The 25,997-nt window shown below is 41.5% G+C and overlaps 1 protein-coding gene across 1 annotated transcript in view; it reads right to left on the bottom strand.

Moving 5' to 3' along the window:
- Positions 1-1,188: 1,188 nt before the first annotated feature.
- Positions 1,189-25,997, bottom strand: part of LOC139709270 (uncharacterized) — a 32,924-nt gene continuing 8,115 nt past the window's right edge. Inside the window, exons 9-28 of the mRNA XM_071621219.1 lie at positions 25,663-25,789; positions 21,789-21,937; positions 20,769-20,880; positions 18,004-18,247; positions 17,171-17,379; positions 16,163-16,255; positions 15,005-15,111; positions 14,510-14,745; positions 13,167-13,281; positions 11,651-11,973; positions 9,712-10,035; positions 8,843-9,142; positions 7,873-8,049; positions 7,033-7,230; positions 6,565-6,687; positions 5,217-5,360; positions 4,331-4,633; positions 3,379-3,535; positions 2,829-3,022; positions 1,189-1,272 (exon numbers count right to left, since the gene is read on the bottom strand). Of these exons, the coding sequence (XP_071477320.1) occupies positions 1,189-1,272; positions 2,829-3,022; positions 3,379-3,535; positions 4,331-4,633; positions 5,217-5,360; positions 6,565-6,687; positions 7,033-7,230; positions 7,873-8,049; positions 8,843-9,142; positions 9,712-10,035; positions 11,651-11,973; positions 13,167-13,281; positions 14,510-14,745; positions 15,005-15,111; positions 16,163-16,255; positions 17,171-17,379; positions 18,004-18,247; positions 20,769-20,880; positions 21,789-21,937; positions 25,663-25,789 (3,719 nt within the window). The remainder of the gene's footprint in view (positions 1,273-2,828; positions 3,023-3,378; positions 3,536-4,330; positions 4,634-5,216; positions 5,361-6,564; positions 6,688-7,032; positions 7,231-7,872; positions 8,050-8,842; positions 9,143-9,711; positions 10,036-11,650; positions 11,974-13,166; positions 13,282-14,509; positions 14,746-15,004; positions 15,112-16,162; positions 16,256-17,170; positions 17,380-18,003; positions 18,248-20,768; positions 20,881-21,788; positions 21,938-25,662; positions 25,790-25,997) is intronic.

The raw sequence follows: 25,997 nt of genomic DNA, 5'->3' as shown, positions 1-25,997 counted from the left end.
CAGTGATCCCTCACATTTCATCCACATGTCGATTTCCATTATTCAAGTTAATGTGTGTGTGTTTGTCACACAAACACACACACATACACACTGTAATAGCTTCTGACCACACAAGCACTGAGAGTATAGAGAGGTTTCTGAGATACACGTATGAACTCTGCTCGAGGGTTTTCTATAGCTCACTTGGCAGAGCACCGGTCTAGCACACCGGAGGTCTCCCGTTCAAATTCCAATAAAATCCCATTTTCTTTGCTCAATTTTTCATTCATATTACATGCATTTCTGGTCAGTCTCCTTTTGATTGCATTTATCATAGAAGTAAATACATTACATACATATGAATACAGATAGAAAGGGACCTAATGAGGTGTAAAAATGCAGTTTGTTTCTTGGAATCCATACTTTAACAAGATCCTCTCAATGCACAGTGCATTCGTTTTATTCTTTATCATCAGCAAGTACAGATATTGCTTGTACCCTAATTCCGGCAAATGACCCAGAGAAAAAAAAAATCATATTTTTTGCACTTGCTCTTGCTGATATATGACGTGAATGAGACCCATCAGCACGACACATTAGAACAAATGCATTTATTGTCATATTGCAGCATTACACACATGAAAGCACATGTTTGCACATGGGGGCAGCTTAATATTTTGTTCACAGCGGCAGCTAGTTCTCAAGAACATTTCGATCATATACTGTCATTCTGGAAGACATACACTGTAAGTGAAAGACATATTTGATGCAAATAGTCCACAGCTGACATTCGGCAAAAAATTTGTCAAATAGCACAAACTTATTAAACCCAAATTCAACCTGAGCAGTGCTCTCTCTTGAATAAATCATTTTGCTACTGATGTCATCCACAAAACAATAAAAGACTGAAGAGGAACAGAAAACTAAAAGAAACAGAACCAGCAAACAAAATCCCTTCACCGTGCTAAGACTCAAAGTCTCAACAGCCAGAAATTTTTAATATTCTGATTTGGAAGGAATATACTCTTTATGTTCACGACCAATATGGCATATTTTGGACTACAGACATCACGCTGTGCATGATAATGCATAATAAATCAAAGGAAATGCCTTTTTTGCTGTTCTGCATGCGATGCATTGAAAGCTGGGCAGGAATGCTGTTTTTTTTACGGCAAGAAACAGGCTCACTCTCGGGAAGATGAGAAATCGCTATGTCACCGCAGGGGGACCCAGGCGGAAGGACCCATTGAGCGACTCCAGAAAGGAGGTCTCCTCCTCGAGGAATTCCTTGTCCTGCGAATAAAGAAGGCAGAGAATGAGGTTACCACCGAGGGAGTATTCTCTACATGTGATTCGGCACGCTGTACCCCGGGGCATGGCGTTGTGTAGCGCCATCTTGTGTCCATTATAATACAGTTGTGCAATGTTGTCATGGCGACCATATTCTCATCATCAGCGCTGGCATAAATCGGCGCGACGCTAATGATCCCAATGCCGATTATGTTGCATAATTACAAAGAAGAAAACATTTTTGTGCATAATGATACTAAAGATTATTTGTACACATTTTTTGGTAACCAATGGTACAGCGCTGAAAAAAAAAAAAATAATTCATCAAAATGGTGAATTTTCATTTGGTACCCCAGTGTACCAAATATTGCATCACGTGTCAGCAGGTCGTAAGGTAAGCTGTTCGACCAAACTACTGCCACTGGCATGAACACGGTAATCACACTCCGTACAATTTCTTTTACAAGATGGCATGTTGCTTATTTACAAATCCTGTGGAGCATTAATTACCATAGTCATGGATTCTGCATCAGTGTAAATTCCAACAGAAATCAACTTGACTGCAGTATTCATATCATGCATTTTCTTAAAAGTCTGTACACTGAATTTTTTCTTCTTCTTTTCTTCTGTATGTCTACATTTTTAAGACTACTATAAAAAAAAAACAATTTTTGCACAACATGAAACCAGAGCAAAAATAATAGCACACATATATTTCGCTTGTTACAGGTGATACAATTTTAGATTTTGATTCTGTGGAATTCAAAACATGTGAAATTCATCTTACCTGGCAGAGTGTGAAAAATAACTCACGCAAGAATTTTCACTTTTACAGTACATTATATTGATGTAAATTATGGTAATACAAACATGAGACAATGCAGAAATAAAAAATCAAAAGCAGTATTTGAGTCAGCCTCATACAGGCACATCATAGACACTATGTCAAATGCAGCTACTCAAAAATATAATCATACAGTTATTGCAAATCACTCCTGACACAGCTCAACTCATCATGAGCATAACAGAAACAAATAAGATTTACAAGCATTTTGTGACGTGTATATATTGTGATAATATATCATTGAAAACCAATGAAAGAATTCTTTGGGCAAACACCTGTGAATACAAACATCATAATCATTTCGAGTGAGTATTTCACAGAACCTGTAAAGCTTTCTGTATCTGTAATGAGATTTTAATCTGAGATCATACCTTTAAGTCTTATGGAATCTCCATAAAAACTTCTCATGACCCCTCCACAAATCATCCATCATGTCATTATTTCCCTTTCTTTGTAAATTCACTTTGTGTTTGTTGAAACACCTTCTTGGTGAATATGGTATGTTATGTGTATTGTTCTCTTACTCTGTACATTCCAATTGATGTTCATTATGTCACATCTTATGTATTCTTTGTATCCTTTTAATGATTATGTGGAAATAAAATTGAATTGAATTGAAATGAATTGAGTGGGAAATCAATCCGTTCTTTTCCATATTCTGGTTAGTCTCAGTTTACAGCAATGAGTTCTCTCAAAAACACCAGCGACCACCTACCTTTTCCGCTGCCAATTTCCAGATATTGCGCGTGTGGTCCAGCTCAGCCTGAGCCAGGAGTCTATCCACTACCTCCGTCGGCATGGGATCTCCGCCCGGGGTGGGGAGCAGGCCCATCACCCCGCCCTCGTGATTGTCATACCTCCCCCTCGGAGGTAGAGTGGTGGAGGAAGAGATGGCCAGGGGGTTGGATTCTGTGAGAGATAATAAATCTCATCTCATTCTTTTCTTAAAGGAGGGATAGTATAGCCCTGGTTGAGGTGGAAATTCGGGTTTTAACATTTTGCGAGATAACTAGAAACCACTTCTATGAAATATGAAGCAGTGTACAATTGAAGTAGGAATTCAATTTAAACAACAACAACAATAACAAATTGCATGAATTAAGAACATTACATGACCAAAGGGAGATTATTTTCTCCTTGTACACTTATGCAATGTCTTTTAATTTACCTTCTGAACTTTGATACCCGTATCTAAAATCTACATCTCTCGGCAAATTATGGCAAGTGCTCCAGATCAAACTTCCGAGATGTCCTTCGCGGCATACCTCGAAACCCTTGCATGGACAGTGACAGCCCACACTGCTGGCACAGAATTGACCCCAGTGACCTCTCCAGCGACCTTTGCTCCTCAGCCAACTGGAGCCTGTCTTCAGCGATCCTCCTCTCAGTGGCCCGCAGCTCGTCCAGGTGAAGCTCAAGGGACTTTTGTCACCAAAGCAATAGCAAGAGTGAGAGTTAACATGTTAGTTCCACAATGCATCTAATACTTCTTCAACTACTGTAAAGGCAGAAATTTTCAGTGCAGAAATTTTGTACTGTAAAAATAAAAGCACACAAACATTTTTGCTTGCTGTTATGTACCTCTACTCAATGTCTTGATTCAGTAGAATTAAAAACGAGTGAAATTCATATCACCTCGCCAAGTGGGAAAAATTACTCTTACTGTAAAAGAGTGTTTCATACTTATTGTCCTCTTTGAAGCACAGTACGAAGTGAGAAACACACAGAGCTCAGTTGCCATGAAAAACACTTAATTTGAAAGTCACAGGAACAAATTAGAGACCTCAATGAAATCAGGAGCCTAGATGTTAAATTTGCAAAAGCAGAAACATATACACAATATGAGCTATTGGAGAAAATATCGTAATGAAGATATTCAGGAGAAAATGTCACTAATACATCCCAGGAGAAAATGTCACTGATACATCCGAGTCGATATGAATATCGGGAGCATTTGCAAAAGTGAAAGTAGTAACATGCCAGGATTTTTTTCACACCAGGATGCCAACCATGTAAACAACATTGCACCATTCTGAGGGCTGAAAAGGCCTATTTTTGGTGGAAAACAGTATTTTTACCTTTCCTGCAATAGACATGTCTAGCAATAACACTTGGAAAAACAATATTTTACACAAAACCTGCCATATACACAGTATAAAATACTGCAAAAAAAAAAACAATAATAAAATAAGTTGACATCATTGAGCATGGATTGACCTTCTGTCTGGACAGCTGTTCTCCTTCCACCTTGCGGGCCTTGACTAGTGCTGCCTCCCCCTCCTCCCGCACCGAGACCGCATCGCTGACCATTCCCTGGAACTCGGAGGAGCGTGCCTGGAGGGTCTCCCCCAGCCTCTGCAGCCGGCCTCGCTCCTCCCGCATCGCCGCCTCCTGCCGCTCCAGCTCCCGCCCCCGGCGGTCCAGGTCGGCTGAGTCCCGCTGGAGCGCCTCGCGGGCCGCGGCGAGCCTGCTGCGCTCCTCTGACAGGCTTTGGAGGGCTCCCTCGCGGCTGGCCTGTTCCTAGAGCAATAACGAGATGGGGAAAGAGATAAGGAGGAGTACATTGCTTGACATCATTAAACCATTTTTCATCATAGAGAAGGTAGGTATCAAGAGTACATCAGATATCAACACACAAATTTCATCATGTAGGAGTACTGTCTAGTACAGGGGTGTCAACTTTGTATTACATTGCAGTATTCCGAGGGCAGAAAAGGCATATTTCCGTTTAAAAAAAAAAGTACTTTCATTTTTCCTCCAATAAACATGTGTAAGTTATAATATTTGGGTGGGTTTTTTTTTTTCAGAAAACCTGCTGTGTTTTTGGCAAAACAAAGTACAAAATGCTACAAAGAAGAACCAGTTGGCATCTCTGTAGTTACGAAGTGAATTCATTAAGGCCAATCAGATAGATAAGTATGTTAAAATGGGAAAGGGAATGCCGGATTTTCATTACCCCTGAGCTAAAAAATATGAATAATGATCAGTTCCTTGCATATAAACCAGTGCAGCTAAAGGTTTGTGGGATGGTGGGGGGAGGGGGAGGATTGAATGAGAGCAAATCGAGAAGCTAGCTAGACAGCTACCAAGGAAAGATACCAACCTGGGAAGCCTTGGTGAGCCCCTCCTGCATGGTCGCCTCCCACTCTCGGCGGGCAGCAGCCATCTGAGCCCTCTCGGCCGCCAGCGATTTGCGCTCCTCCAGGCACTGTCCCATGATGCTTTGCTGCTCTGCCAGTACGGCATTCTGCAAAACAGCATCAGCAAAGGTTAAAATCACACTTAATTGTCAGTTCCACATCAGAGAAGATAATTTTTATCCACAATTTCACACAAGTGTTGTTGAAATTTCAAGTGAAAGACAGAAAAGCAGACTTTTGAAATGTCACAACTTGATAAAAAGAAGAAAAGGAATAACTGGCATTTGCTGGTAGAAATGGAAGATGTCCAGAAATCAACATTATTTTTTACAAAATATACTGTACTCTTAAATGGTAAATCGTGCAGATGACACCCCAATTTTTCTCATAAACGTACTGTACCAATGACTGAGAGTTTCACACTTTAAGGCGACCGTTTTTTCCAATATCCTCAGCTGAGTTGAGAACATGACATTGCATCTCTGAGGCTTCTAACATTCATTAAAATTATTTAAAAAATGCAAACTTCGGTTAAGGAAATAACGTTTAAAATAAGTATTAATGGCTGACTAACCTAATTTTTGTCTTGCTAAAATGTATAAAAATTGCAATTATTGATCCCACAGAGCAGTCAAAAAGAAAGCGATAGATAGAAAGATAGATAGATAGATAGATAGATAGACAGAGATAATAAACAGGAGGAGATTAACAGAGACAGATAGACATAAAGAGAGATATATCATCGCTGGGGTGATAAGACCTTGTATCTGCAATTTTGGTGAAAATGAGTTTTTTTGATTAACGGTCAAATAATGGGTTAAGTGATGGCCTGTCCAAATCCCATCTGTCTTACTCCAAAAATGAAGCCACCACAGCATGTCAAAGGAAAGGCTATCCCATTCGCCACAGTGCTTGGGCCGCCATGTTTTTTGGCTCTCCTGAACATTTGACATTTTGTAGATATGAGGTCTTATCGCCCCAGCGACGATATATATAAGAGAGATAGAGATAATAGACAGGAGAAGAAAAAACTACAGAGACAGATAGAGATAAAGACAGATATATGTATATATCAAGAGAGACAGAGATACAATGTAAGAGATTAATGGAGATAAACTTACAGAGACAAATAGAGATAGAGAGAGAGAGAGAAAAGGTAGATAGTGGGAGAGAGATATAAGAAAAAGAGAGACAAGAGACAGAAAGAGATAGAGAAAGATAGATAGAGAGAGATATGACAGACAGATCCAGATAAAGAGAGGGAGAGAGAGAAAGGGAATGCTATACATTGAATGGAGAGTGTGTTCACACCTTAGCCTGTTGAAGAGAGGTCTGCTGCGATGCCAGCTGTTCAGACATCACCTTCCTCTCCTCCTCCACCATCCTCTGCAGGCTGGAGAGCTTGTTCTGCTCCTGACGCAGCCTCCAACGCTCCTGGGGAAATGACATTATACGAATAGTGAAGAGACACGAGTGCGGTGGTACAAGATCTCACACTGAGGCGAAAGCTAGAGGCACTCTATTCAATGAGCCTCCAACGCTCCTGTGAAAAGACATTATACAAAATACTGAAACCAAAACACACTATATGATGGATGCTGTGGCATCTGCAATGGTGGGTTTTTTGATGCCGTTACATCCATGGAATTTTTCTATGGCCTCCACCTCTATCAAAATGAGAAATGATGCAAATTCATTACACTTCATCCCTTTTGAGTATCTCTCCTCTGACTGCAACATGTACTTCCTGTTTCTTTGTACACGAGAGTGGTGACCTACCTCATCTAGCTGGAGGTTCTGCTCCTTGATGTGGGCCTCTAGACGCGAGACAGTGGCCTGCAACCGCTCTCTCTCCAGACTCATCTCCGCCTCCTGCTCCTCCAGTCTCTTCCGCATCCTCTTCGTCTCCTCCTCCTTCTCCCGCACGTCCTGGAGACGGTTGTCGAGCTGGGACCGGTGCTGCTCCGACATTCTGTCCTGGAGGGGTAAATGAATTTTATGTTTCATATCACGACAGGGTGTTATTTGCCAACATGCCTGGGGCAACAAAAGTCACCCTGGGGCAAGCATAATGAATGGGCACTTCGGCCTTTGCCCAAAAGTCCCTTTGGGGAAAGACCCAAGTGCCCATTCATTATGTTTGCCCCAGAATGTTCCTTTGGATAAGTGAGGGAAATTTCTTTAGTTATATCCTGCGTGATATACTCTATTTTTCTTCACAGGGTGCTTTGAGTTAGGTGCAGGACACAAGATTACTCTGTAAAGGGCTGATTTTGATGCTAGTACAATCTGTTTGGTCTTTGTAAATGCTTTCTCTCAATGGTGTACATTATAGGTAATATAATAGGTGCTAATTTCATATAAAGTTCATGTATTTAGTCCACGCATTGCACATGCCAGCAATATAAAACTTTGTTTATAGGGTACATGGATCTAACTATGCTGTAAGACTCCCTCAAATGAGCAACAAAAACACAATTCATGCATATCACACACTCAAGCAATCGTTTCATACATACACAGGCCTCCTCAAGTGTTTGCCTCTACATCTACAACCACAATTCTTGTCAGAACTTAAGACCAAGGTACACAGGGCCGGGTAAAGTGCGCATCGCGTACCTGCAGCGAGTTAACCTGCTCCCCGACGGCTCCTACGCGCTCCACGACAGCCTTCAGGGATTGGGTGTGGCCCGTGCTGTCCTTCATGGAGTCAAGATGCTGCTGCATCGTCCTCCTGGTATCCTCAACCTCCCGTTTCCATTGGATACGGAGGGCTTCCAGCTCTTGCCGATGCATCTGCAAAGAATTTTGCATGGTAAGTTGCTTTGACGGGGCATAGATTTCTTCAACTCACGGATCAAACTAGCAGGATTCTTCAGTAAGTGGTTTACAAATTCACATTTGATGTATGATGACGACTTTGATTTAAAAAAAAAAAAGAAACGAAAATGTCCATGCTAATTGCAAATTCACAGAATAAGCCCCAATCACACTTGCTCTAGTGTCCTATAGTGTGACATTCTCATCTACAGTGCTATCTTTCCATTAGGTGTATAAATGGGTGCCTGGTACAAAGTTGAACATTACTGTGGGCAAATTTACAAGGCACGTGCCAGGAAGTGGCAGCCTTGGAGGTGAAGAGAGACTCAGAGCTCCCAAAGAATATGAGATGAGTGTGCTGTATGTGTCGGTTTGAGTCCGATAGCTGAAGAGTACTGACATGCTGCTGACTGTTGTTCGAGAACCATAAAGTGTGGAGCGGTGCTTCATGCAAAATGATAACATTGATGAGGAGGATCACGACGACAAAGATGATGACACTACTACTGCTACTACAACTAGCCATTAAGGATAATAATGATGATGGTGATGATGATGATGATAGCGATGACGATAATAAATATGAAGAAAATACAAATAATGATAGCTGGCAATAATGATAATTACAGCTACATTGACGACAATTGTTACTTATTAGGATTGTTATAACACTAATACATAAGTAGCAGTAGAAGCATTGTCATCACCATTATCATCATCACTACGCTTAATATCAAGACCACAAGTCACAGATAAAGATCCAACTGACCTGCTTGAGCTGTTCCAATTCTCGGCTGTGCTCTTGGTACACCTGGTCCATCCTGGCCTGGTGCTCACTGACCAAGGTGGTCCGCTCGGCGATGACCGCCTTCAGCCGCTCCTCGGACCGGACCGAGGCCTCCTCTGCCTCGCGTTGGATCCGGGTCTCCCGTCTCCGGGCATTCTCCTCCAGGAGGGCCACGTAGTCCCTGTGGCCCGCCTCCAGCGTCTCCACCTGCTGCCGGTGATGCTTCTCAGTGAGCTGGGCCGACGCCTCCAACTGGGATTTCTCCGCCTCCAGCTGCCGGAGCTAATCATTGAGGAAGAAAGCATGAGATAAGCTTTAAATTAGCCTTGATATACACTGCAAGTTCCATGTTCTCAGCAGCATAAATCCAGATTATACACACTACAAGAGTGTGATGCTACACTGTATCACCATTGAATCAATCATAGCTTTTCTACAACGGGGCTAGAATTCCAACATTACAGTACCTTAAAAGAGAGGCACGTTTCTCTGCAGTGCATATTCCCATAACAAAATCTAATGTGATTATTTTATCTTCAACCTGAAGCAGTACTAATGTTCAGGTAAAATCAGCGAAGCTCCTGTCCACAATGCAGTATGCATGGCACACACATTAACAGTGGTGCTCTGTTGTAGCATCAGCTCATCTTAACAGTCAGATGAACCACGGAGGAAAGAAATATTAAGACAGAAGAAACATTCATCAAAATTCTCATTCCAGAGCCTACTTCATTTTCAAAGTGGAAGCTCAAAAGTGGTTTTACTATAAAGTACACTGTAGAAGTGCTGGAAAATTTTGGGAGACTGAAAATGAAGACGCACATGCAATATCCAAATTGGCGTTAACATACCTTATTCTCAAGCCATGGGGTCTGCGATGCAACGCCCATTGTTCCAACACCAGCTCCAAATCCCAATGTGGAGAGCCCACTACCACCACCACCACCAACACCAGCGAGACCCAGCCCGGCAACACCGGGAGTGGAGGGAGTGCTCTGCAACATCTGCTGCTGCATCAGAAGTTGCTGCTGCTGCTGCTGCTGCTGCTGCTGAATGGCTTGCTGTTGCTGTTGCTGCTGCCGTTGCAGGACTTGTTGCTGTTGCTGCAACAGTGCCTTCTGCTGCTGCTCCTGTATAGCTCTCATCTGCTTCTCATGCTCTGCTGCCATCTGAGCCTACCAGTCCAGTGGGAGAAAATGAGATGCCCTTTGATTACTCTCCCCCTTTTCACATGATCATTGCCTTCGATTTCTTTGCATTCACCATCAATAAGAACTTTTCCCACCTGGCAATTCTTCTGAAGCTATTTTTAAAAACACATGGACCCGGTGGTTTAGTCGAATGCGTACGCGGGCGCACGGCGCAAGTTTCCCACAGAGACCTATGCTATCGACTCCTCTTTAGCACTTTACGCTATGACCCATTTCCATGAGTCCGAAGGAATCCAATCCACTGTAGTCAGTGGTCCGATCACAGTTCGGCTTATGATTCGACCGAGGGGGATGACAGCTTTAGCAAACTTCTTTTGTGATGTCATACTAAGAAGCACATAAACACGCACCCTAGCATCACTACAGACTGCGTGATGCAGAGAGAAGACAACGAAGGCAACGATACCTAGCAACACCTACGCGCTTTGCTCTTGATGACAGCTCAACTTCAGCGATCTTCATATCAATGCTAACGGTGATCAGCACTATCATCCAACAGCGCCCCCGCAACTACCGGGTCTATGCGCCTTCAAAGTTCTAGAAGACATCCACATTTTTTATTTTTATTTTCTCCCACCTGCTTCCTATCTTCTCATTTCCCACTTTATTGAGATAGTTTCTTAGAATGTCTTCTTCATTTTGCATGACATCCAACTAAAAATGATGGTGAATGTAAATCCTCAAAACACACCCTGAATCAGCTAACCCTGGCATATACATCAGTTTTGTTTTGTTTTTGTTTCTGTTTTTTTTTTTTTCTACGTTCTCATGCAAACAGGGCAACGCTTAATATGGCCTGACAAATTTTTCATGTGAGAGATATCAAACTTCTTATATCTCATATGACTACCTTCACATGTCGATGTTCATGTTCTCAGCACGATGGCACAGATTTGCTACTGAAGGTAATAACAGCAACAAATTAACACATAGACACAATAAATGCCATGCCAAAGAGTGGCTAAATCATCCTGAGATGACTGAAATTTGCTAAATATTGACAATAATTGCATGACGAACTGCTCAAAGGTTTCCTTCAACTGTATTCATTCTCTCTTTAAATGATCAATGTAGGATAAAACTGACTGGAAGGTGGGGGCCAACATGCAGCACTACAAATCCTACTGATGAGGTTTATTACACCAACACATATTTCAACACCAATGCATCTCACAACACCTGCTCACCTCTTGCAAACACCAACACACCACTTAAAACCACCAATGCCTTTTTTTTTTGCAACACCAACACACCTCTTACAACAACAACTTACCTCTTAAAAACAAATACACCTCTTACAACACCAACTTACCTCTTAAAACATAAACCATCGCTATTACACCCAACACCTTTCCTGCAACACCAACACACCTCTTACAACACCAACTTACAATGTACCTCTTAAAACACCAACACAGCTCTTACTACACCAACACCTTTCCTGCAACACCAACACACCTCTTGCAACACCAACTTACCTCTTAAAACACCAACACACCTCTTACTACACCAACACCTTCCTTGTAACACTAGCACACCTCTTAGTACACCGGTACCCTTCTTACAAACACCAACACACCTGTTGCTGCTTCAGAGTATCCTCAAAGTCCAGCATGGCTTGTCTCTGTTTCTCCAGCTGTTGATTACCAGCCAGGAGAGCTGAATCCACTCCGAAACCAGTTGTCCCCGGCAACATCCCCGAGCTAACACTTGTGGATTGAGCAGGTGGTGCTGCTGGACTCTGGAGTGGCATACCACTCGTTGCTGCTGTTGCTGGCATTGTAGACGTTGCCTCTCTGGTCGGCAGTTGCGGTGGGGTTGCAGGTGTGCCACCCTGTGCTTGTTGTTGTTGTTGTTGTTGCCGCTGATGCATCTCTTGTCTCCACCTGGGTTCCCGTCTCCCTAGAAGTGGGTGTAAAATGTGTGTGAATGTCTACCGTATGGAGGTGTCGTGGGTGAGAGGATAAGAGCGCTCACCTTCAAATGACATGAGCATGGTTTGGGTCTGTGGGTTTGAAGCCCATGTGATGCCCGACACATTTGCCCTTCTGCTTCAGCAAAGGCACTTTGTCCACATTGCTGTTCTCCACCGAGGAGTATAAATGGGTACCTGGTACGATGAGGACATTTATGTTAGTTGATCAGCATGTGTGCGCCTGTAAATGGCTGCGACTGGCTGGAATGCTCCCCAGAGAGTGGAGAGTGAGCACTGTCATGGCTGGTTGGAAATAATACATCCAACGGCCGAGGCAATAATAGTTTGTAAAGTGCATTGAGATACTTAAAAAGTGTGAAAGGTACTATACGAAAACTAGTAATATTATCATTACCACAAGAATGTTAACCTTTATGTCATTAACTTGCTCCTATATCAATGCTGTTGTTTTGTGGGTTTTTTTTTCTTCTCTCTCTCTCTCTCTCTTTCTCTCTGATAGTAATTTGTAATAAACCTGCACATTTAATGACGTAGGCATCTGCATTCATCATGTATTCTGGCCAACACTGTGAAAATCACACAGAAAATTTGAAAGAGTTAATTGACAAGGAGATATGACTATGAAAGAGTAAGAATCTTTAGCATACTAGGCTCTGTGGTCACATGACTCATTCCTTCTCAGGCAGCACGTCTCTCTGGCGTTAAAGGGATCGTATAGTTTTGGTTGAGACCTAATTTCAGGTTTCTAACATTTTTTGATGAGATAATGAGGAACCTCTTATGAAATATGAAAGAGCATATAATTCTATGAGGAATTCAACGTTTATTTGATGAACATTGGTTTTAAAATTGCTGAGATATCCAAAAAAGAGCGATTCTCATAAAGTGTGGGACCCACACTTTATTACGATTGCTTTGTTTTACTTTGTTTTTGGATGTTTCACTCATCCCAAACCCGATTTTCATCATTTAAACTTTGAATTCCTCTTAAAATGGTATGTTCTGTGCTATATCGTAAGTTTTTTCTTGGTTTCTCACAAAATGTTAAAAGCCCAATTCTCATCTCCACCAATACTGTACCATCCCTTTAAAGTCTCTTATCAGAATTCTGATTTCATTTAGAAGGGACTAACCGTAGGCTATGGCTACAATCTTTTACCTGCAGTGGGCTGTCCTTGGCTGGGTGACGGTTTGGGATCAGTGGTCGGGAGGGTGCTTGATGAAGATTGCCTCTGGAGGGGGGCGGTGGCTGACATGCCACGTCCTGGTTCCATCTGGAGTTGGAAAGCAAGGAAGTACAAGGACACGTAATGGTTATAGAAAAATACAGCTGTAACACACATGTGTATTGTGACCAATTATTTCTCTTCAGAACTACTACAGTTTTGTTTTGTTTTTCCATACATAAGGCAGTTTCTTTCAAAGCAAGAGCACACAAATGCATGGGATGGAAAAGAACTGTGATCTTCAAATTTGATTGACTGATATAAGCGAAATGGATATTTTGTAGCTCATGAGGGTTTCGATCACAAATGTGCTAGGCTCTGCTGTGGGAATATGGATGAATTCTGGCCGAAGACTTTAACGGTGTCACGCATAACCTGTCACTGTGGACTGCGGTTGTGCAGTTCATATATTACGCTACAATTTGTACAACTTGTAGAAATATGTGTTGCAAGATTTCATTCAACAGCACATTACTACAGGTGAGATGTGACCACTCTGTTGGTCCTTCTGCTACTCCTATTCCCAAAGCATCATCATCACTACAGTATGGTACAAAACGACTCCCCTCAACATCTCAATCCTCAAGGTCCTCCCAAGTTCACCTCATAATTAGACCTTATTGTATGTGAGTGCTATTTTCGAAATAACTCGATATGTGAATAAACCATTTGCTGCCTGACAGCTGGTCAGGGCAGTTGTGTGTGATTTCTTGCCTCGAAGTCAATATCGTACAAACACACAAAACTGTGTCAGTGTGAAATCAAGAGCATATCGTTGCTGGGAAACAATACCTCGTATCTACCAAATGTCAAATGTTCGGGAGAGCAAAAAAAAAACAAAAACAAAAACAAAAGGACATGGCAGTCAAAGCAATATATCAAATGGGATAACCTTACCTTTGACATGCCGTGGTGGCTTCATTTCTCGGGTAAGACATTAAGGATTTGGACAGGACATCACTTTAACTGATTATCCGACCATTAATCCAAAACAGTCATCTCCACCAAATTTAACACACAAGGTTTTGTCACCCCAGTGACGAAGTAAGACGTGACAGTACAGATCTTGCAGAGTTTCTGGTGGCAGGCTCAAAAAAGTAAGAATAAGAAAAGCTTAAATGCTACACTCCATTTGCCAACCCTGCATCCCATTTGCTCTCTCTCTCATACTGTCAGATTGTGTATTTGGTTATAAACATTAATTGTGAATGCCTTGAGCATCTTTGAGTGGATATGTTGCCCATTATAAATGTCTGTATTATCATTTTATCATTACCTTGCTGGGGGGAGGAGCTTGTGAAGAGGGTGGAGCCGACTGCTGTCTGATGGCTGCAGGAGGACCCCCGGAGGCTGCGGGTGTGGCAGAGGAGGTGGAGGAGGGTGGGGCTGTTTTTTCGGGTGTCGGCAGCGGCTCGTTCCGCTCCAGGGCAGCCAGCTGCTTCAGCTGCTGGGCGATGAGGCTGGCCCTCATCGGGTCACTCTCGCCCAGGGGATCGTCATCGTCATCATCGTCTTGGAAGGAGTAATCACGGAATTCAGAGAATACATATTGGCCACAATGTGATTTAATTTATCTATTTCAGATGGCACATAATTTAGCCAACACAGCTTTCTTCCTCATTTACAATGTAGCTCTAGTGTGCTTACAAGCATATAATGTACATAAACTCAAACATATCCACAAATATGTACACATGTTTGGTCAATCAGTAACAAAGCCACTCTTAAGGTTATATCACCACAGACAGAGACCACGTTACATGTCACTTACCAAAATTTGTGGAGTCAAAAGTACTGCCTAGATCGCCAGTGGAGCTAAGATCTCCCGGTTTCTTTCTGGCCCCTCCCACACCATCACTGTCCCAGGGGAAAGGAGAACTAACGGGCAGGGGGGAAAAAATAAACATAAAAATCTTAAATAAAATTGGCGATATAAAATCCATGGTATTGTAAGAGTGGAGATTTTCATGGTGTTGTGATTTTTGCACATTTCGCGCAACAGAAACTACCGCAAAAAAAAAAGCACAGGAATATTTTTGTTTGCCATATGTTCCAGTAATTGATGTCTTGATTTTGCAGAATTAAAAACATGTGAAACACATCTTACCTGGCCAAGCGCGCAAAATTAATCGCACGAAAATATCCACTTTTACAGTATACGTCTATATGAGTTAAAGACACTTCTGCCCTATTCTTCGCATTGCGGTCATTTATAAGCCATGATGTGTCTGGTTGATACGGTTTGCTGGCTACTGCTAGTCATCAGAGATCAGACTATCATGAGTCACCTGACTGTTGCCATTCACATGACTACTGCTCGTCACCTGACAACTCCTAGTCACCTGACAACTGCTCATCACCTGGGATGGACCAACGGAGGTCAATATCAGTTGCCAAGCTCCCTGGTGAATGTGGGATGAACCACATTACCAGGTTGACATCCTTTATTCACTCTGATACACAACAGGCTTCCATCTTAAGTCCAATTTGCGGGACAAAGTGGGTCTTACTAGAGAGGGGAGGTGACGGCGGCACAATAATACACAGCACTGCGAAGCTGGACTCGAACCTGGGACTCTAGATTGCTACCACAGACTTGCTACCAATAGAGCCACCTTGCCCCCACCCCCCCCCCCCCCCAAATCTTATTCTCACTAGAGCTGGGACCTCATTCACCCCCCCCCCCCCCAAAAAAAAAAGAAAAAAAGAAGATAATGATACAATGATACATTGTTTGCTAAATGTCATCATGTAGACCTCAAGATGTCATTACTGAGGAAGAGCTACCTTAACCCGTTGAGGACGAGTCCCGAGTATACTCAGGCGGGTGTCTATGAGAAATGCATGCTGTAGCAAAATCAATCCATTTTCCACGGGTTAAACGCCATAGTGACATCTGAATGGAATTTTTTGAGGAAGTCAAACTTACGTGGTATCTCTCTTGGCTGGCACAGTGAACATGTCATCCAGTCGACCTCTCTTTGGACTACCGGTTTCGCTTCGAGGCGTCACTTGCTTTTGTCTAGGCAGAGGAGAAAGTAAGGTGTTTACATTCCCAAGAAATAAAGCACATACTTTCCCAGGCTGTGAAGGAATTCATTCCTGTTTTTTTAATCTGTTTGCATACAAGTGATTTTTTGTGTGAAGAAAAATTGCTTGAAATACGACTTGGATGTACTACAGACCGATTCGATCTGGCAGAAGATTTGCCATTACTGCGGTGTCCAAAGGGCGCACACGTATGCTGAATGCATGATACACATTGCGGCGAGTGCAAACCAGTCACACTTCATGTATATGCATGCTCACATGAGACACTGCAGGAATGGACGAGTTTGTTGCCTGGTGGGATCATAGAGCATCAAAGATCAAAAAGCAACCAGGGCACCGGTTCATGGAAAGTTGTCAGCCCTGACAAGTTGTCAGTCTCTGACAATGTCAGCAAAATCCTTGGCTTTGATTGGCTAAGAGGCTTCAGTCACTGACTGTTACTATGGTGATTGTCAGAGACTGCCAACTTATCAGGGTGACTACTTTCATGAAACAGTGCCCAGGCAGATAGTGGTGTGTAACAGGCATCTCAATGGCCACAGAAATTTACCAAATCAGGGAGGCTTATATATTTTGCATATAATTTAAAGCAGTATTTCAAGTTATCAGGAAAGGCTGCTGCAGAATTGGACAGAATTGGCAACTCCAACAGAGTAAAATGAAGATCTTTGTATGGTATTAGCCAGCAGGTATCTGATAATTCTTTCCATGCATTTCTGCAATCAGGTTGTGTCTGGTGAACATAAAATTTAAAGCATGGTGTCACAATGCGCCTGACTAGAAAGATGAATAAACACAACGTAGTGGACATTTAGATATCTACATTGTAAGACGATCTGACTTCCTTTTTCCTCTATACGAAAAAAGAATAATACATTGGACTCACGGTGAAATGGAATCAATATCAATCTCATCACCGCCAAGGCCGAGATAGTCCGCCGCTGATGCGGGTCTCTTGGGTGTCTCCATAGCAACCCCTCCTCCTGCCCTGGTGGTGTCTTTGGTGGGGATGGGTTTGCTTGATTCCTCCTTCTTCCCTGCCACTTTCTGCCCACCTTGGGCTGCATACTTTTCTGGCACTTTGTCTACATCTACCTGCATATTATCAACATGGAGAGACAGAAAATCAATTCCACAGATTTGTTTTCTAACTCAACAAACCACCAGCCAAGTATATACACTGTTTGTTTGAAATGCAGAAGATGAATTTTGATAAGTTAGATTATTGATATAAAAATTATCAGCACTGGGCAAAAATGTGTCCAGTGATAGACCATAGCAGGATATTTGACCAAAAAAAAGTGGTGAAAATCAAGAGCAATGTGTATTTTGATTTAGCCATCCTTATCAATGAGATGAAAAGTTAAACACTTCAAACACTTGCTATCAAATGAAAGAAAATGAATGATAACTCCCCCTGAGCATGAGGGAAAAAGAAAATACGACAGAAACAAAACTTTGAAAACTGTGCTACATTATGCTGAGCTTTGGATCTTGTTTTAACTGATGACTTATTTTGAACCAGAATTTGCTTGTTCCTTTTTTTTTTTCTTCATTTTCTTTTTTCTTTTTTGGTTATGTAACAGCACTTCCCATGTTGCCCCAAATGCCGTAAGTTCATGTACGACACAGAAAGGCTAGTTGCCATGTATTGAAAGCGGGAAATTAACTGTCTTCATTTTGGAACGTGATGATATTACACTAGGGCCTGTCACTTACATCAGACTTGGAAGGTTGCTTCTTGCTAGCCGTCGTTGCTTTCTGCTTCGAGGTCAAAGAAAACGTCGACCCGAGTCCAGCGGCCTCACTCAGCCAATCATCATCGTTATCCTCCTCCATCTTGGCGGACTTGGAAGGGCTGGATGTTGCGGAGGAGAGTCTGGTGTTGCCACCGGGTCTCCGGGGGTGATCCATGGTGGAGCTACCAAAGATGTCATCATCATCCTCTTTGTTTTCAGCAAATCTGGTGGATTTAAATTTACGAATTTGACAGCATCACCCATATTTACCTACCACCAGATCATGTGGGATATGTCTCTCTCTTCCTACACTGTACCTCTCTCTTTCTTTCTTTACTTCTTCTCTTGTGCTCAACATTCAATCATTTCGAACACAAAATTGCCCTTGGGTTTACATTTCTACGTTACTTGCATCAATTTTTGAAGGCAATATCAATGAAGTCCATGGTTTACATTTCGTCGGCTGAGAATGATAAGGGCCTTAAAGGGATAGTACAGTATTGGTGGAGATGAGAATTGGGCTTTTAACTTTTTGCGAGATACCAAGAAAACACTTATGATATAGTACAGAGCATACCATTTTAAGAGGAATTCAAAGTTTATTTGATGAAAATCGGGTTTGGGATGAATGAAACATCCAAAAACAAAGTAAAACAAAGCGATCGTAATAAAGTGTGGGTCCCACACTTTATCAGAATCGCTCTTTTTTGATATCTCAGCCATTTCAAAACCAATTTTCATCAAATAAACGTTGAATCCCTCGTAGAATTACATGCTCTTTCATATTTCATAAGAGGTTTCTCATTATCTCACCAAAAAATGTTAGAAACCTGAAATTAGGTCTCAACCAAAACTGTACGATCCCTTTAAGTTGCCACTACAGCCATAGTGTTCGAGGCACCTTAACACCCTCCTCATTCTCAGCGACGATTTAGTCCACAGACTAAAATAAGTGTGAACTAAGCACACATGGCACATGTGCATGACAGCATGCATTCATCATTGGAAATCTGTCTGTCTACACAATATGTCACATGCATTTTTTTTCATAAACCCAGGGCTAGATCTGCATTGTCAAATATATTCCAGCTATTGTGTTTGAATGCACTTCTCATTTTCTACTAGAATTGATCATCCTTATTTTGCTATCAAGCAGACAGAGGAAAAGGCAAAGGAAATGTGATAGTAGTTAGAATTTGACAAGTACAGTTGAACCTCTCGTATCCGGACAAGTCGGGACCGGGGCTCATCCGGATAAGGGATTTGGCCGGATAAGGGAGACTCAATGCTTTATACATGTATATATACATACACATGTACTGATGTAGCCCATTGTAGTATCACATGTAGTAATGTGTATACTGCAACCTTTTCATTGTCACATTTGGGGATGTTTGGGGATGTTAAAATGTCTGAAGGTAAGCAATTTGGAAGGAAATTTGATGTAATGTATGTTATCATGTTGGAAATAATATGTAATTCATGTGTGTTTGTGTAGGAGTTCTCAAGGAGTTGGGAATCCCCCTTTCCTCCCGTAATTATTTTTAAAAAAATCATGGCGAGATTGCATCCGTATAATAGAGAGATCCGGATAAAGGGAGGCCGGATAAGAGAGGTTCAACTGTACAATGAAAATAAAATTCATTGTAGTATATTTATTTCCTAACTGCTGTACATAGTAAAATTGTCACAGATACTTTCACAAATTGGTGTGTGTCAAATGCAACAGGCAGCATACTAGACGAGACCATACACACAGTAGTACCAGTTGCCCACAATCCATGCAGCACTGACAGTATGGCTTGAAACAATATGTGACCCGCTACAACAAAAGGATCCTAAAGTCACTGACGGCTGAGGCGAGAAAATCGAGTTTGAAGTCGCACCATCAAAACTGGTCAAAACAATTGGATTTCTGTTTTCGGCATGATTTTGTAGTCTAATGTTTTGTCTATCATTTGCCAAAATTTTGAAGCTAAATGATCAAAGGAAAGGCAAGAAATCAGCATTTTTCTGGGCCATGATTTTCCGACTCTCAACGTAAGAGAAACTTGTCCGAAGATTTGGATTTAGCGCCGCAGCTACACTGTAGACTCCGCCCCTAGCAACGACGGAGTGATCGTATTGGTCAGTGCGTGGCATCCTGATTACTGATTGGTCGTGCGCAGACCACTGGCGCTAAGCTTGAATGAACATACATCGCAGAGGTCGCTAGGAGCATGCCTTCTATTGTCAAGCGGTGAAAACTGTCTCGTCTCCCCTTGATCATGATAGCGTCTGAATGAAAACTTTGAAGGTGTTTTTCTCGAAACTCTGATTTTCTCAACCACTTGACATGCGCTAATAAACTCATCGATATCTCCGCAACCAAGTACTTTTATGAGTTGTGCTACAGGGTTGTATATATGAAATCAATGTAGAAGAGTAAGGGAATAATGTCATGCCATTTTCAGAAAATTGTCCTCCCCCGACTTTCGGATCATTTTGTCGTAGCGGGTCACATATACTTTCATGGGTTGTGGTTTTCCCCCATTTTGATTTTGAACATTATTATCATTGCAGCTCAAAGGTGAATCTCAAAATTCACAAAAATTTCAGCTTGCACACTATAAAGGAGGAGGAAATTTATGAAGTCATTAGAAGACGACGACCAACAGAACTCATTACTTGCGGGGGGGGGGGGAGGGGGGGGGGGGAAAATAAGATGAAAACCAGCAAAAGATCCTGGGTGAGGGCACTCCTTACCTAACAGACCTCCTGCCTGGAGGAGCCGAGTCTGGTCTGGTAGAGACCACCGCTGATGGAGTGTAACCCCCAAAAGTGAAGTCCTCCTCTTTGGGCTCTTTGGAGGCAGGAGCTAGGGGGTTAAGTCCAAGAGATTACATACTAATTGCCTATAGAGGGCGAACTGCATGTACATAGGATGTCTGTGATCACAAAGAGACACAGAACAATTGTGCAAGGTGTACCCCAAGTCTGCACTCTTTGGCTGCTGCGGTGCTACCGCGGAGCGTTGACTGTCACTGCTAAGGGCAAAACCATACTTGTGCACTTCAAACCAATGGCGGACCTCCCTGTGCGCACTCAAAGTAACAATATTACTGTACAGTGCACATTGCGCATTAGCACTTTATTACCGACTGGCATATTGCCTCTTTGGTTAAAGTTCACATTGGGGGTCAACTGGAGTCATCTCAGGTCAGTTGAGGTTAATTGACGAGAAATTACAACTTTGTTCGTGTGCCTACATGTATATGAAAATGGCACAATCACTATGATATTTGCTGGGATAAATTGCAGATGTTCATGGTGCATTGAAAGCGGCAGTCCTTACAAGGACCTGTCTGAGTATTCATTCTGGGATGACTTGTGACAAGAACTTACAGAATACTCGATTCAATAATATCTTTCCTCCCTCGAGAACAATTCCACATTACAATAAGCGTTGATAAAATACAAATTGACAGGCACAGGTTCTGAGAATGTTCTGAGCTACTACCACCCATACCTGGAACACTCTGCACATAGTCAGTATACCATGTATATCATACAATCATATAGAGACCATAAATTGTATAGTACAGTTTTCCACTTAAAATCATGATGACTGTTGGATTTCGGTTCTGGCTTTTTTCTTGCAAGGTCTTCAGTGGACAGACTCTGTGAAATCTGCAGTAAAAGGGTATCCTTGGTCTCACTAAGCCTATGAATCTTCACTTTGGTACCACTTTGGAATTCACTGGTGAATAAAATCCTTCTGTGCACCTGTTTGAGGTTTCTTGTACTTGCCGTCCAGATGGAACTCCCTGGTCCGAGCCTTGCTGGCCGGTGGCTTGTCCAGGATGCTGGTCTTCCCGAACAGTTCGTTGACCTTGGCCTTGGCTGCGAGCTGCTCCTCATCGACTTTGGTGCGCCTGGTCGACTTTTCTGTGCAGGACAGGGAGGTGATTGAGAGCCCCATGAGCAATAGTTCCTCTTATTTTTTTTTTTTTTTTTTTGTGAGAAGAGGCTGCTAGAAGCAAACGAGTTGTGCACAACCAGACAAACCATCCATCATATCATAACAAAAATATGTGTATCTCCTGACATATGATACTAGGAAAAAGAGGAACAACAGAGAACGACTTGCTCAGAATAGGAGGAGAGCGTTCATACTGGTACAGCTGGCAAGGAATAAGCCGAAGCAGGATTGGAAAAGAGCAATAAGGAAGACGGCAGAAGCTGAGAAAGAAAGGAACAAAGCAAAAGGGCCAGCAACACAGAGGAGGAAATTGGCCATAATAAGGACAGCAAGAAACCAAAGGCAACAAGCAGTATGCAAGTTGAAAAAGGTCGCCTTCCAAAATGCACTAATTCAATTCAAACAAGAAGTAAAAAATGGTCCGACACCATCTGCACATCATGCAACCGACTTCTTTGAAGGACAACAGTCAAACTGTTAGATATCCATCAATATACACATTTCCAATACAGAACTGCTAAAATATCAGTCGATGGCTTTGAATACATTTGCTTGTCTTGTCATAGACATATGAAAGGAAATACAGTTCCTCCTCTAGCAGTAGCCAATGGTTTAGAATTGGATAGTGTTCCTCAGCAGATTGCAGGGTTAAATTCTCTTGAAGCTGTGTTTATTGCAAGAATTATTATCATTATTATTATTATTATTATTATTATTATTATTATTATTATTATTATTATTATTATTATTACTACTACTACTACTACTACTACTATTATCATTATCATTATTACTATTATTATTATCACCATTCTTATATAGCACATAATACCATTTATGAAGATTCTAGCTCTGCCTAGAGGAAAGCAGAAAGCTGTACATGGATGTGTCGTAAATGTATAATTAAACCTGAACAGCTGGCATCAATCTTGCCACGTGTCCCAATTTCAGACACTTTTGTCACAGTCAAGGTGAAGAGGAAACTGGCTTACAGAGGTCATGTTTACATTCAGACAGTTCGACCCAGAAAGGTGAGGAATGCTCACCACACTTTGAAATATGACTTGCAGAATCCTCTCTATGATGATGTCATAACTAATGAAAATTGGAGAGAAGACAGTTTTCAATATGACAAAGACCTGTGGGAGTCTATAGGTGAAGATGATGGGAAACAGGCTAATGTGCAATATGACGAACAACACCAGTAAGCTCAGGAAATCACACAGCATGGACTGCAAGATACACAGAACCATGAAAGAGATAACAACCAGAAAGATAAAGAACATCCAGACAATCACGAACAAGCTATGGAAGAAGATGAGAGATCGAAGTTCAGTGGCATGCCACTGGATTCTTGCATTCGGGAAAAGGACTTCAATAACAAGATTCTTAATGTTGCACCAGGTGAAGGGAAGAAACCTCAAAACATGTACTTAGATACCAGATGCAGAGGATCTGAGCTTTCCACAACTGTTTCCCAAAGGTCGCTTGGATTTTCCCACAAGAGACACAAGCGGTTGTCTCTTAATACTGCCAGGCAAGACTGCTAAATTGTGACCAAACATTTGCTAGGAATACAGACTACATATTTTCTTTTTCACAGTATAGATCAGAAGCCAAAGAACTGTATGATAGCATGAGTATTGGTCTGAGGAAAGGTCAAGACAGGACTGTAACAGCAGGCAATCTGAAGACTAGCATGTCAGATGTAGTGAGAAATGACCTCGAGTGAACAGGCAGAAGCAGATGAATCCTGTTTGAACTTGAGATGATAGACACGGCTCAAAACTCCTTGTAAGTTAATGATACCGCTACATATTTTGCCACTGGTAAATCACTGAGTAACAATGTAATGTTTGAGAGGTTATCACCAAAGAAATAGGGATCTACTAAATGTGTATATCTACACGTAAGTGACAGCATTTTTTTTTTTAGCTCACAAGTGTACCTAATAGGTTTTCTTTATTTTGTTTATTCATTTTCTTTTTGTTCCGAAATACATGACCAGTTAACTTGTTTTTACCGAGCATTCGTTAAAATTGTGCATATACTGTACACCATAAATTTTTTACCTGGGATGAAACTTACGTGAATTTTGGGAGGAGCCAAGATTCACAAAAGTAAAATGGACACAAAAGTTTGTTTTTTTACCTTTTTTTCTGCACAATACATAGAATGCTAGTGGCCATTCATGCTGTGAACAAGACCGTCTGGCCTAATTCACAAAAATTTCATCCCACGAACGTTTTGGGTTGTAGAGTAATCCTTATCTTTTGCATAAAAAGAGACACATTCCTCACATATGATCCAATGATAAACTAGTAGTAATTAGTAGTTGGCATCAGCTACCATTACTTCAGTGTCCACTGGCTGCTAGTTAGGAATAGCAACCTTATTACTGGTACCCTGTGTATAAACTCTATAGTGACTATTTAAAACCATTTTTTTAAAATGATTTTATTTTATGATATTTAACTTCTTTTTGCTCTTTTTTTTTCTGTTCAGGCAAAAAATTCCTCGGCCAACATTCATTAGGCATGATTGTCATCTTATTTATCTATAAGTTATTGCAATTGAGAAGCAATGGGTCAATACATCACTTAATCCATGTGAATATTGATTCTTTGTGAGAAATAAGAATACATGTGACGTATACCTTCTTGGAATCATTTCTATAAAAATTTGCTGTTACCATGGCAAATTAATATTTGATACTGCTGCACAACACGAAAAGTGTCTTGCACAACCACACATTACATCAATCACATTTATAAGTTGAATTTTAGCTTAATTGCTTAAAACCTGAGAGAGTAGTTTGTTCCATAACATTTTGGTATGATATTCATGAAAATGTGCTGTCACCATGGCAAAGCAATATGCCATACTAACATCAAAGGTGAGAAGCAATGAATCAATACATTAGTTAATTTATGTGAATATTGATGCTTCGTGAGAATATGTGTGATGTTTCATTTCTTGTCTTTCACTAGTGCTGTTAGGCGGGGGTATTAATCACATAGCAGCAGCAGGGTGACACTGCTAAATCCTAAGTATTCTCTGTTACATGTAACGCAGGACACAAAAACAGCACAGAGCTGCAGAATCATTTTCTGCCCTATGTTTAGGTTACCATGTATGTCAGGGATTGACAGTTTATTTCTTGTCTGGTGGCCCTTTTGGGCCACTAAAATCATAATAATAATTAGACAAATTTATATTATAGCACATTTACTATATAAATATGCTCTACTGCGCCGTGATGTAACAAAGCTCCAAGCATTGGTACTGATCAAACACACACACACACACAAAAATAAGCAACAAATGTTTAAATCTGAAATTTTGGTGGCCAAAAAAAAAAAGAGACATGCAGTGACCCAGAATAATAGCAAAAGTAACAATCCATTATCCGATCAGGCCACCTAAAAGATAGATTTGGTGGCCCAACACCAATCTTAAATGGGTGTAGGCCATCAGGACACCACTAATGTCAAGCCTTGTTGTGTTTCATCATCATTCTTGATAAATGAATGAAAAATGAAGGAATGAATACGAAAATGCAAGATAGAAGAAAACTGATTATTGAGACAGAGTGTTCGGTTCAAGTTTGCTACAAATTTGTACGCCACATGCCTAAGGCATCATCTGGAAAAGGAATCATGTAAATGGCCAAGTCACTCACCCCTCGGTGTCTCATCAAAGCCGAGCCCGCCAAGGAGATCATCGTCATCACCAAAGTCGATGTCGTCGGTCTTCTTGCTGCTCTGTTTGGCGGTTTGCTTTCCTGCTCCCTTGGCTCCCTTTTCTGCAGATGTGAGCAATACGAAATGTGAGGCACATAATCGAAAAGCGCCCTAAAAACGTAACATTGGGCCCTAAAAGTTCATTGACCCCTGCCTGTGACCTTTAACTTTGAGGTGACCTTCATACCTAGTAAAAGGTAAAACTTTGTATGACCACTCTTCCCTCCAAGTTTGATTCAAATTGAAGCCCAGAGTACAGAGTTATTGAAG

The sequence above is a fragment of the Diadema antillarum genome, unplaced genomic scaffold, assembly GCF_040938485.1.
Source record: "Diadema antillarum isolate AM-2024a unplaced genomic scaffold, OU_Dant_1.0 seq00001423_RagTag, whole genome shotgun sequence".
NCBI lineage: Eukaryota > Metazoa > Echinodermata > Echinoidea > Diadematoida > Diadematidae > Diadema > Diadema antillarum.
This window is presented reverse-complemented; position numbering and strand designations above follow the sequence as displayed.